This window comes from Poecilia mexicana, unplaced genomic scaffold (genome assembly GCF_051168715.1).
Source record: "Poecilia mexicana isolate PSO_F unplaced genomic scaffold, ASM5116871v1 scaffold_23, whole genome shotgun sequence".
Taxonomy (NCBI): domain Eukaryota; kingdom Metazoa; phylum Chordata; class Actinopteri; order Cyprinodontiformes; family Poeciliidae; genus Poecilia; species Poecilia mexicana.
Genome location: NW_028263392.1, coordinates 10,839,625 through 10,852,851, shown reverse-complemented (window position 1 = coordinate 10,852,851; position 13,227 = coordinate 10,839,625). Strand labels below are relative to the sequence as shown.

Here is a 13,227-nt window from a genome sequence, read left to right as displayed (position 1 = left end):
AAATCAAGATCAATGGATTGTAACAATGACTGGGAAATGATATGCTTACTGGCCCCTTTATCCTCAAGTCGACGTCACCACATATTTAGTTCATTAAAAACTAACGAGATGTTGCATTGTCAAAAATAATAATAATGTCAAATTGAACTAAAACTGGGAAAAAAAGAAAGTAAAATCCAGAAATTTGTGCCTGTGTAGAAAGTTTTTACCTTTTTTAAATTATTATTTTTAAATGCCATAACCTTAGGTGTGATTTGTAAACGAGGAGACTGGATTTGCATGGGACTCCACAGACAGGCTCTGTTGTTGTTTTGCATAGAAAGTAAGATGAGTCATCATTTCCTGTTTGTGGTTTTTGGGTTGTGGAGTGAGGGGCGGCGGGGGCATGGGGGAGCAGGCGTTGGCCATCAATTCCAGAGATATAGAAAATGCTGCTTCACACATTTCTTTTATTGTCACCAACTCAGAACAAAATGTGTTTAGGCTTCAGAAAAAAAAAACCCCCGCAGGAAAATGTCTAAGACAACAAAGAAACACTGATGCAATATGTCTTGGGTCATTCTTTTGAAAAATAGGAAGACCCACGAAAATTGAAAAAGACACAAAGTTGGATGTGATGATGAATAAAATGTGAAATAAAATAAAATGTGTGCGGTTTCTCTTTCCGTTTTCTCCCACTATTTTTTTTTTATTTTTATTTTTTTCAGCAGAAGATGCATCAAAAAGAGAACATATCATTAATAAAGGTTTTCAGGGTGATTTTTTTTTTTTAATCACACATATTACCAACTAATTTACAATTAGATACTTTCTAAATCTCAGACATTGCACTATTGTGATTAACATGTTTTTTAACGTGTTATTTACATGTTTTTCATTAAGGTAGACACTCTTGGAGCTTCAGTATTTCACCAGTTTTTTCTTCAAGAAATACAGTTCTTCACACCTACATTTTTATGTTGTTTTTTTTTTCTCGCTGAAATAAAAATAGTTTTTTTGAAAGAAACCCTTTTAAAGTGAGGTTTCTACAGCAGTTCAACATCTAATTTACTCTTTTTTTTTTTTGCTTTTGTGCAACTGTCAGAATCTGATGTAGGACTCTGTAAATTGCTGCTGTCAGAAATTCAATCTGTCCTTGTTTTTGCAAGGATGGGTGTCTTCACTTGCAGCAGGCTTTCTTCTTAATGGGCTGAGCACTGAGGCTGACTGTTGTGTCTCTTACCGTGTCCTCCTGCTCCATTAAAATCCTAAAAACACACAGAGCAGGAAGAGAGAATGAGTCAACAGTGCCATATCACCCCCATTTTCACTCCAGCTTCTCCTGAGCAACTGGATTTATCACTAAGGTGTTTCAAAGTCACTGTCTTACCTGGCCAGGTGAGTCAGGGACTCGGTCACATTTTTGCCGGTGTAGGCGCTGACCTCAAAGAACATCACCTTGTTTTCCTAATAAAGATGAGCAAAAAAAAAAAAAAGGATGTGAAACCATGTGACGTGCGTTTCTTTTTCCACATAGAGACAAAGCAGAATTTTATTACACTGTTTCTTTACAAGTAAGAAGAAGAAGTTAGAACGTGTATTATCCTGGAGGCACATGTAAACTTACAGAAGCTAGTTGCTCTGCATCTTTAAAAGACACCTCCCTCTCTCTTGTCATGTCCATTTTGTTGCCCAGCAGGAGAATAGGGATGCTCTCACCTGCTGCCTCCTGGGAAAATAAAAAAAAAAAGGGGCACCACTAGCTTACGCATTGCTTTTCTGTGAGATGGACTAGATTTAATCAAAGCTTGAGGTGGAAGCAGCAGTGTCCCAACCACTGGCCTTGAGGACCACCACCTTCCCCCTACGATTCCCTCCCAGACCGAATCCATAGGAAGTTGGTGAGGCTGTTTGAAAATGTTGAAAATAATGCCAGCATGTGTTTTAAGCAGCTGACTGAATTCGGGCTGCAGGAGCAGACAGCATGAGTAAATAACTGCTGCTAGCATTTGATAAGCTTGCTACACTGTAACATTTTGCACAATATGTACTTTAATTCAATTTGATTAAAATACATGTAATAACATTATTCTAACTATAACATTCTCTGTTTTAAGTAACTTAATTGGGCCAAAAAAAATATTGTTTTTAAATATTAATCTTGGTGGTTATCAGACCACAAGAATCCCCTTTTTTCCACATCAGAATATAAACAAATAAATTTGTTATAGATTGGGTTATGAGGACACAAGAATAGCTTTGATGGTGCTCAGATCTTTTAAGTAAAAGATTAATGAGCAAGTTTGTGTTGTATGGTGAGAAACAATAATTTAAGGGCTACTCACTCCCATTTGGTTATAAATACCTAAAAATTTCCAAAATGACAGACTTTTTTTTGTTTGTTTGTTTGTTTCAAAGCTATAGTGAATATAGTGAATGTACTTTAAAGAACTTCAACATGTGAAGTCTTTTTTTTATATTTTTTCTGGACATTTTTTGAAGTCCTAAATTTATTTTAAATTCAACAAAGTCCAATGCTTTCGCGGGTTTTCCTGACTTATCGTTCATGTTTAGGCCCCTGGAGTAAGCACAGTAAACCAGGTGTCCTAAAAGTCATTGAGAAATAGAAAGAAGAACAAACGTAGACCTGAAAACAACTTGGAACAGCCGGTTGCGTAAAGCTTCCCGGGTTAAATTCCCCACCTGGACATTCAGGAGCCAGGGTTTGGCAGCTGCGAAGCTCTCCGCCACCGTGACATCATACAGTAACACCACACCATCGGCCTTGCGAAAGAACTGCTTGGTCATGCTGCGGAACCTGGGTAAAGGTCGGAGCAAACTAGGTTGGATATAAAACACGGCGCTTGACGTTTACACCGAAAATCTACAGTGTCTCACAATCATTTGCGTGGGGGATGCAGCCGTTCATTAGTAGCACTATTAGCATTTAAGTTAACTAGCTGATGGTTTAAGCGTCTGTGACAGATCTTGCAATACTTCTGCATCTGAAAATGAACTCACCTCTCCTGTCCTGCAGTGTCCCAAAGCTGCATTGCTATTTGCATATTGTCCAGTGTCAACGTCTTCACGCTGTAGTCGATGCCTAGTGAGAAAAAGCTTTAGCATGTATTCCATATTAAAATATTACACTGATGTACCAGTTACATAAGAGAGCACGCAGTGCTGGCCGCACTTATTGGCACGGCTAGTTGAAGAGTAAAGCAGTAAAACACATTCATCTCCTATTGCAGCAGCTTAATCTCACACTGAAAATCTTCAGTAAAATACAATTTTTTTTACACTTCCAATTATGTTAGAGGAGGAAAAACAAAAATCATACTAACATTGTTTTTTTGTACCAGCTGGGAAATAAAAAATTGATCATCTTGCTGTATATTTCGCAGGTCCCTTTTGATGATAGACCAGAATTTAGTCTTACCTATAATGACATGATGTGTTTTGGATCACAGCATCACAGATCCCCACAATACCAGAAAGTCGGAAATATCTGCCTTTCCACGTATTTATCTTTTGTTTACTGTTAGATCAATGTCTGATCTGATAAAAAAAAAAAAAAAAAAAAAAACTTTTATCATTTAGATGGGTTTATTTTAGAATTTCTGATCACCTATAAATGTATTTTAAAAAGGCTACAATTACCTCTATATAAAGGACTGATTGGGATACCAACAACTAGTAAATAAATAAAAAAGTAAATAAAACAATTTGAATGTGTAAACGATTGACTGAATGTAAAGTGTAACTTGCTTTGGAGTCCTCAGACTTAAGCAATATACAAATGCAGGCCATGTACAGCATGGAGTTATTTTGTGTTTTTTTTACAAGGGTTGCTAAGAAATGTGAGCAGCATTGCATATGCTTTGATTTGCAAAAGATTCTTTTCAAGAACGGCCACCAGAGGACCTTCGAGTGACTTGTACCAGAGAAAAGAGAGGGAATGAGGATAACTGAGTGTGAAGGATGAAAGCAGGCTTAAAAAAATTCACAAGGAGTCACTTAATCTCCTGTACAATGTGAGTCGGGGCTCTAAGACAGGCAGTGTGACTTCATAAGCCCTTCCATGTGATACTTATTCACCCTCAGATCTTCTTTGTTAACGTCTATAAGCACACGACTTCTGTTTGTTTCATGGTCGCAGCATTAATGTCTTTCTTCTCACCCACAGTAGCCGTTGTGGACGGGTGGAAACGGCCCTCACAAAAGGAGCGCAGCAAGGACGTCTTGCCTACACTGGAGTTCCCGACCAGGACGACCTTAAACAGACGATCCGGGGCAAACACGGCGCTTTCCTTTGCTTTCTGGGGATAAGAAAAATGTGTTGTATTTGTTGCGCAAACTAAAACTCGTAATGACTCGTTTGAGACAAACTGAAGCAGTAGACTCACTGGTTTGGCCTCCCTCCCAACAGGCTGGCATCGTGGAGACACTGGAGTCTTCTTCACTTGGGATTTTTTAGTAGATCCGGTAGGAACAGTGGCGAGTCTCGAAAGAGGCGTCGCACTGAGATCAGGACTTGTGACAGCACTGGTTTCAGCCTCGCTATGAGCTTCCTCTTCATAATCATCTTCTTCCTCCCTGAGCTGGTGCAGTAACGGTTGGGGTCCGCCTTGAAGAAGGTGCGGCAGGTGGTCTTCCTCAATCGAGATGACCCTGCGAAGCGGCCAGCCGTCTGTCGGCTCACCGAGCACGTCCACCTCCTCTTCACTCGTCTTCCTCTCGGACTCCCCTCTGTTTGAGCTCTCTCTGGTTTTCGCCACCACTTTCCTGTCGGCGGCGTTTTCAGCCGACGTCCTTCTGGGCTTTGGCTTCACGTCTTGTTCTCTGGCTGGGCCTGGGCTGACGATACCGTTGGCTAAGGTCGAGGCTTTCTTCGCAGCAGGTCGCTGCCGACGTGCAGCGGTGCGGGCGGTCGTGGCGGTAGACGCTGCGGGGGCGTCGTCGTCTTCACTACAGGAGGAGGAAGCAACAAACACGATTTGAAGGTGCTTTATGGGCAAGGCCTCCAGAGACTGGAAGGACCCTTCCACCAGCAGAGGGTCTCTTTAGGAACAGAGGAGAAACAGAAGACACACTGAGATGACTGGCACAGATATCTGCAGGCCAAAATCCCTAGAATGCTTCTGATCTGCATATTGAAACATTTTTTTTATCTAAACTGCCAGGCTTCAAAGCAGTTTTCCTCTGTTTTTCCTCACTTTTACAGAGCATCCCCAACTACAAACTCACACTACACAAGAACAAACTTCAATCTTTTTATTGTCATGTGTAATTTTAAAGGAGAAGGAAAATGTAATGTGAACGTGTAAAATGTACTTTGTCATGGTTTCCCCACACACGACCCCAGTAATTGAAAATCAGGTTTGTACATGTAATGTAACAAAAATGTGGAAATGTTTCAACGTTTTGCAAGTTCTGCATGAATATATTTTTTTTTTACTTCACAAAATTCTGTATATTCTTGCTAGCATAGAAAATGATCCCGAAAGTTTTCTCACAGTAGTAAATATGACGACAAATGAATTACCTTTTTGCTGGTTGACTTTCGTCATCAAATAAGTCAGCGAGGCCCTCCGTCTGCTTCTGCTTTTTTCTGAGTGAGGTTCGTGGCTTTATTTTTTAAATAAACACAACAGGTTACGCAAGTTTATCTTCAATCAGTGTGGTTTTGCAAATATATTGATAAAGAACTTACAACGGCGCAGAATATGTCTCGCTCATCCTTCAAGTGTTTGTTCACCTCTCTGGAATGAACATGGTTGCTTTTATCTAGTCAAGTCTCATACATTTAAAGGAAAGAGACCAAGAGCCGGATTTGGGGAAACCGCCGGTCTCACCTGAGGAGGTCAAGCTGCTTCATGAGGCACTGCTTCTCCCTCTGGAGGCCCTCGGTTATTCTGTACATTTCCCTTAAACGGGACGAACATCACCACAGACTTCTCAATCAGAAAGAAAATAAATAAAACCAGCAGCAAGAGTTCAACCTTTGAGAATAAAGAGTTTCTACCTACATCTCTTTCTCCTGATGCAGCCTGGCCGCCTGCTCCTGCAGCAGAGCCAGGTGCTCCTGAGCCAGAGAGAGCTCCAGGCTGGTGCTCTCCAGCGCCCTGGACAGCTCCTCGTTGGTCGTTTTCAGCTTGACATTCTCCACGTGGCTCTCCTGCCTCTCGCTATTCAGCTCATGGCACTGGAGCTCTAACTGCCAAAAAAAAAGAAAGTGTTTTTGTTTTTCCTAATTACCCAGACAAGTATCTGCAGCTAAACATGGAGCATAGATATGGTTTTGTCTGCCTTTTGCTTTTAAATGCAGAATAATATTTAAATTGCATTTATCAAAGACCAATTCTTGATTTGTATGCCATTTCGGTTCAGCAGGCTACCTATGTAATTGAACCAGAACAAAGAAAGAGTCAAATCCTGAGTCAGTCAAATATCCTAGAGCATGGCAGAGTTCGTAGGACACAGCAGGAGAGATCTCAAACAGCTTTCTGCGGCTAATGTTTTCCTATCAATTAAGAACAAAACCCTTTGAATAAGTCCAATAACATCACAGTCCTGGCAGCGGTCCCATCTGAAGGTGCCACAATTAGAGCAAATGTGGAGAAACGGCCACAACTGCTTGCCAACAGGAGGCATTTGCCTTTTATTGCGGCGGCAGCTCCAGGTGTCCAGTACTGTAGCTAGGCGTGCCGGGGATTAACGTGCAAGGTGCAGCGTGCATCGACGTACCCGTTTCTGTTTCTGGAAGAGCTGCTCCAGCTCTCGCTCTTTGGAGAACAGCTGGTGCTCCAGCTCCTGGCTGCGCACCTGAAGGCGCTCCGAGTCCTGCAGGTCGGATTAGAAACGCTCGGAGGTCACAAGTAGGTAAAAGTTAAACATAAAAACCCAACCTCAAAGACATGCGCCAATAATTTTTTTTTTTACTGATTTTTGTATCTATTTTCAAATTCAGGAAGATGATGATTTTGAAAATCTCTTACAAGGATCACAAATAGTCTTCATATTAGTTGGAGATACTTCTTTAAAAAAAAAAGTTTATAAAAACAAGGTATGCTGAACAGGAAATCATTTCTCCATTTTTTTTTCATGCTACCAACAGAGAAGCAGGTTTGAAAGTTTATTCCTCTGTATTTGAGCTCCTGCACCTGCAGCACAAGTCGATCCTTTTCATTTTTGATCTGCGCCTCCATCTCTTCGTACAAGTGGCGGATCTCGCTGTCATGCGTCGCCGTCTTCCTGGGATGAAGAGATAACTATAGTCATTTTGATTGCATCACAAAAAAAAAAAAAAAAAAAACAGACCGCTCTGTAGTCTCTGCTTGATGGGTATTAATAATTATGTCGACACACTTACAGACTGATTTACAGAAATTTGCGCCCCTTTGGGGGAAAAAAAACAAAACAAAAAAAAAACCTAGACTATAAACAGCTAATTAGCGAAGTGTAAAGGAGAAAAGCTGCAGTGTACCATCTGGTGCCATGAGAAATTCTATACACAGTTGATGCTGGCTCTGTTTGGAAAAAACAACTGCAATTTTACATAATCCCCCTACTCACCCAGAGAACATTTTGTTCTGCTAAACAGAGGAGGGAAGGAGAGAACATAGCGATTATTATTTTGTTTTCACTACACGATCAGGAATACCACTGCTTTCTTGCACTACCATGAGTCATAAATTGATTGTAGGTGAATTGACACCTTCAATTTCCTTGAAAAAGCCTCGTATAAAAAAAAAAGAAAAAAAAAAAGGATTTTCTTACCTCTGTAAGGCACTTTCCATCTCCTTCTTTTCCTGATGGGCCTCTTTGATTTGGTATGTTACCCTGGCCAGAAATTCCTCAAAGTTGGACAGAAGGTGAGGCTCGTCTCGCCTGAGCTGGGCCCAAAGGTTGCGCACCTCACCTGGACTGGGGAGCAGGGATTTGCTAAATGCATTTGGACGATGATGGGCTTTGTTAATAAATGCAAAGCGGCAACAAGACAAAGGCGGACAAAGCTTACTCCTCGAACACATTGCTGGCTCCGAGACTTTCCAGCAGCATGCAGAAGTGCCTCTCTTCTTCGTCCTCTACCCCCGACAGCCTGGCTTCCCACTGACTCTGGTAAAGAGCCTCCTTAGCCTTCAGGACGGGCCCCGGGGCCTGAGTTTGGTCATCTGTGACAGAGATTCTCCGACCATGCAGGAACTGACCTGAAAAGTACACCCAAACAAGTTTCAAAGTTTGAACGCACCGGGATGCACTCCAGTATGCGAGTGTGTGGGTGATCCACTTCTGAAACGCGTCGTTCGGGGATCTGCTGTTGAAGATCTGCGGATCGTTCCAAACTTCTCTGGTGTAAAAGCCGATTATCATTCAGTTTCAGCGTTTAACTGAATCGGGTTCACCACGGCTTATTTAAAATCCACTCTCCCCACACATCAACACCCTCCTAATGGCTTTCAAACGTATGCTTTGTTGGATTGAGTTCACGCTTTTTAAACACATTCTGAACTCCAGAATGAACAGACAATCCAACATAACATTTTCGGGCCATTTTCACTTGCGGGCAGCGCAGTTTTTCCTTTGCCCCTCTGTAAACAATTACACGCCTCAAAACAAACAAACAAACAAAAAAAACAAAAAAACACTAATGAATTTTTATGCATATTTCCCATAAAAACAACAGTAAGAGACACATTTCGTTGCTCGATGTCAACTTGGCAATAAGGTTTATTCATCTCCTTCAGCTCTGATAGGACTCTACGCTGTGAATGCCAAACAGGATCTCTCTGAAGCAGAAAGGAAGTTTGTTGAAGGAGAGGAAACGTACCGAATCTGGAGGAAAAGGCCTCCAGCGTGAGGTAACCGGCACGGTCCGTATCCAGGGAGTCAAACACATCCTGGAGCTCCTCGGCAGATAGGGGCAGCTCTCTGTGGAGCCTCTGTTGGGAGAACAATGTAAACAGACGGGACTTTTAAAATGCTGGAGGTGAGCTCTACCAGAAACGGTTCCTTCCTGAGGATGTTGTAAAGTGACACTAGAGGCATTTCAATCTGTTCCCAGGGACTTTCGACGGTTGAAGATCCAGGCAGAATCGCCTGAGAACGCGGCTCTTTCACAGCTATTCTAGGTAATGTTCCTGCGTCTTCGTTAAGGTATGTGTGTGAGTGAGCTTTATGCTCCTCCAGCACTTCTACGGCTGTTTGGGTGCACTGAGAGGGCAACATGTTCCCCCTCAATCATTATAAACGGAAAAAAAAAAGAATCCAGAACACAGCCAGATGGGGTGCCACCGAGTGTTTCCTGTTCGTTATTCGCCATTATTAATGCCAATGAGGAGACTAAATTGTGTCGCCGATAAAAGCGTGAACGCATCACCTATTGTTCTTCTCAGCAGAGCTTTAAAGGCATCCACAGATTGTTCACGTTTTGGTTTTTTTTCATCCTAGAAAAACTAGAAAAACTGTTAAAGGAGTACGAATACTTACCCAGATGTTGTCATTATAATTGATTTGCTAACTAACTTCTGATAGACTTTATCTGTATATTTTTTAAAGAGATTTCACTTTTTACGTTCGCCAGATTTAGTGAAAATACTTGAAATTTCCAGCGCAAGTCACAATAAAAGGCTCAGTCAGAAACACACCCTCATATCGGTGCGGGTGATGAAGCCTTTCCCCTCCACGTCGCAGGTCTGAAAGAACTCCTTGGTCTTATCCAGCAGGGCGATGTGACCCCACTCCGACCCTCTCCGTCCACAGCCGTTCACCCCGACTTCTTCTTCCTCCTCCATGCCCGCCTCTCTTCAACGACACAACGTGTGGGGAAACGGCATTCACCTCTGGCGGTCGTTTGGGAAAAAGAAAGAAATCTTCACTTCACTGGCTCTCTCTCACACCCGCACTCCCACCCCCCACCTCCCAAGCCTTTTACAGTCACCATGATCTTGGAGGTAAAATGCAGCACCAGAATGATGAGCCTGGAGACAAGCTGTGAATGTGCTCCAAAACTAGGAAAGGGTTCTGTATTAAAATAAAAGATAAAGAAGTTAGATTTCATGCTTCGTTTTTGCCTTGCAATGTGTTAAGGTGTTAAGAAAGATGGACTTTTTGTAAAGGAATGGATAAATGTAGTTACATAATCATGCAGCTATACTGTAGTTCCTTTTTTTTTTTTCCTTCAGCGCAAGAAACGAGCAGCTCAGAGGCACATAAATGTGGTGTGACGGATCGTATTAGTTCCCCACCACACAGAACACAAGACAGGATAATGCCTGTAAAACTGTGGTGCCGATTTCTCAACAGGTGTCGCATCTCTGCTTTCAAGCGGCCATTTTGGTTTGCAAAGTTGTTCAGTTCAGGTTGGGAGTGTAGTCTCACTTATTCTGAATCATGTAAAGTTCATAAAATCAACATGAAGCGTGCACTTTGGTTTATTTGAGGAAAAATGTGGCTTTTTGGAGAGATGTTCAGCTTCACAGAAAACTGGAACAATGCAAAAACCAAAAGAATAAAAATAAGAGTCCCTGCACACGCAAAATTTACCCTAAATTTCTTGAATTTAATGTTTCCAACTCTCAACATCATAGGCAGCTATTTATTCTCACACTTTCAAGATGGAACTCTGTCAGACAAACTCCAAAAAAAGAAAAAAAAGAAAAAAAGAAAAGAACAAAAAATGTCTTACCTTTCTCGACTTGTTAGCGCAGAAGTCTGTCTCTAATCTTCATATCAACAAAGCGTCGAGCGTGCTCTGCATTTAGGAAGTCCTGTCTTACGGGGAGGACTGCTCAACAAGTCATTCTGCAACCATGTGATGTCATGAGGAAGCAGCCCGAGGCTTTTCGGCCTGCGTGCACATACAGAGCGGGGCGCAGGTTTAACTCTAGTTTCTGTAGGCTGAGAGCATTTAATCTGGTTGATGACAGCAAATTAAAATCACGACTGCTTGAATGTTAATGATTTAGCTCGCAGTGGAAAAGTAAAACCACTCACCAACGGTCAACTGAGGAGTTGACTGTTGGTGTGTTGTTGGGGAAAAAACAAATAATGATTTTGTGTTAGTTTGAAGAAAAAAAAAAAAAAAAGAAGTGCTTTCTTTTTCTTTTATTTTATACAAGAAACAAAATTTAAAAAGAAAAAAGAAAAAACATATCTCCACACCACAGTGCCATCTGGTGGTTTGACAGTCCTTCTACACACAAATGTTACAAAATAACCTGAAACGAGATGTAAATTTTCCTCAGTTACAGCTGAGAATTTGTCATTTCAGACAAACAGAGGGTAAAATCACAGCCTTCCTTCAGGTTTTAAATGATGGAGTCATTTATCGGCTCCTTGGATCTTCTGAAGTAAATATTCCATTTGAACGTTCAAGTTCGGCTGTCCTTTCTTAGTCTTCTGACTCAGCAGGCGGAACGTCTCAACTTTTTTCTGCTTGTACCTGTGGATGGCTTCTTCTCTCTGCTGCTTGTTCTTCAGGTACGCCTGTTAAACAAGAAATCGAATGAAAGTCACAAAAGGTCAGCGAATTCATCCAGCATTAAACAAGCAAGGCAAATGCGTCACCTCTTTCTTTAGTTTCCGTTTTTCTTGAATGTTCTCAAATTCCTCCTTCGTCTTCTGGTAGGATGTCTTCCTTTGCATTTTCCTTCGCATGCGGTTGCTTATTGGAAAGCTAAAAAGAGATATAAACGTGATTAACATCTTGTTCAGAAATCAAGAAGCACCTATTCTATGTAATGTAGGCAAAAAACTTTACGTGATCTCTTTTTTTTTCCATCACACCAAGTGGAAAATCTTAAGTTCATGCCAACCCCACATACAGTAAACCAAAATTAAACAAGAAACATTTCACATTTATACAAATAAATGATGCCACTTATATGACAAATGCACTACATCCAAACTCCTTGAAAACACAGAAACATAAACTGCTGATTGTCAACCCCTGGTATGGGATTTGTGTTTCGACGGATCAAATTGTCACCTTTCTTGCTCCGATGTTGTTGGCTCAGGATTCCCAGAAGCGGAATCCGTCAGCTCAGATCCTCCAGTTAAGTCTGTACCAGGAACATCAGCGTTATTTTCAGTTCCGTCCTTCATCTGCCCCCTCATCCTTAGCTTGCTCCTGTTCACTCTGTTTTCCCAAGCCTGTTTCCTCAGTTGCTCAGCCTCGGCCAGGTACAGATGCTTGAGGTGTTCTGGGTACTCCTCCTTGTACGCCACATTGGCCTTGGGGTTCTTCTTACGCTCCCTTCTCAGCAGTTTGTTGTACTCGTGTCTGATTTTCTCCTTTTTCTTAAAAGCAAACCCTTGGCCTGATGGTGGGGAGAGGGAGAAAAATCAGCAAGTTTTAATGCTTATCCTGAATTTCTTTAGGAGAGGTGTCAGAATAGTTTTAAAGTTTGGAACAGAAATCGGGGATATCCAATGTCTATGTTAAAACAAACACACATCTAAAAGCTACGAACACACCACCTAGAGAACCTGAATTTGAAACTGGTCTATATAAATGAATAGTCATGTGTTAGAATGGACCAGTAAAAGTTTAAATTTAACCCAACTGACAATATATAGGCGTGTAATTTAACCCCAGTTTCATCAATATTCAAAAGAAATAAAAAATACATTCATGGATATACACTGAAGTTTTTTGATTGGAACGTAACCAAGTATGGGGAATGAATTGAATACCTTACCAAGACATTGTCATTATACACGTTTATATCTTATTTTACGAATTAGTCCAAATCTACATTACCCAATAACGGTTAGCTAATAAATTAAGTAACATAGCGTGGTGAAAAAATAATAAACTAGACACACATACCTTCTTTAATGCTGCCTTCAAAAGTTTTGTTGTGCGGTATCCACTTCTTTTTCTTGTTTACCCCACCTGACGCTTTTCCTTCTTTCCTAAAATTGCCATCTTTGATTTGAGCTTTGTCGTTTTTCCTTTTCTGGTTCGTCGGCGCCATTTGAAAATCAAATTATCACGAAAAACCGGACGTTTATAACTCTTTCATGCTACTTTAGCTAGTTATTCTCAAGCCGCACGCTGTTTTCCTGCTGACGCTGCGTGATGACGTAGTTCAACCAGGCAGGAATAATCGATTACGGATAGATTACGTTCTTCACAAATACTACTGTTGTTAATTACGAGATAATTAATTGCCATTTAAATGTTAATGAAATATTTTTCTACGCTATACTAACCCAAAAAATGTAAGCTTTTATATCAGGAAA

The 13,227-nt window shown here is 41.1% G+C and overlaps 2 protein-coding genes across 2 annotated transcripts; both read right to left on the bottom strand.

Moving 5' to 3' along the window:
• Positions 1-429: 429 nt before the first annotated feature.
• Positions 430-10,959, bottom strand: cracr2ab (calcium release activated channel regulator 2Ab). Its single transcript, XM_015012898.2, has 19 exons — positions 10,667-10,959; positions 9,920-10,002; positions 9,627-9,821; positions 8,810-8,921; positions 8,000-8,189; positions 7,759-7,905; positions 7,143-7,233; positions 6,727-6,822; positions 6,009-6,196; positions 5,835-5,906; positions 5,693-5,741; positions 5,525-5,607; positions 4,386-5,040; positions 4,160-4,298; positions 3,001-3,082; positions 2,683-2,797; positions 1,607-1,708; positions 1,370-1,446; positions 430-1,247 (listed from the first exon to the last, which is right to left on the bottom strand). Exons 3-19 carry the CDS (start codon positions 9,771-9,773, stop codon positions 1,160-1,162), a joined length of 2,433 nt encoding a protein of 810 aa, XP_014868384.2. The 5' UTR covers positions 9,774-9,821; positions 9,920-10,002; positions 10,667-10,959; the 3' UTR covers positions 430-1,159.
• Positions 10,960-11,070: 111 nt separating this feature from the next.
• Positions 11,071-13,189, bottom strand: ccdc59 (coiled-coil domain containing 59). Its single transcript, XM_015012908.2, has 4 exons — positions 12,812-13,189; positions 11,969-12,299; positions 11,548-11,656; positions 11,071-11,466 (listed from the first exon to the last, which is right to left on the bottom strand). Exons 1-4 carry the CDS (start codon positions 12,957-12,959, stop codon positions 11,302-11,304), a joined length of 753 nt encoding a protein of 250 aa, XP_014868394.1. The 5' UTR covers positions 12,960-13,189; the 3' UTR covers positions 11,071-11,301.
• Positions 13,190-13,227: the final 38 nt, after the last annotated feature.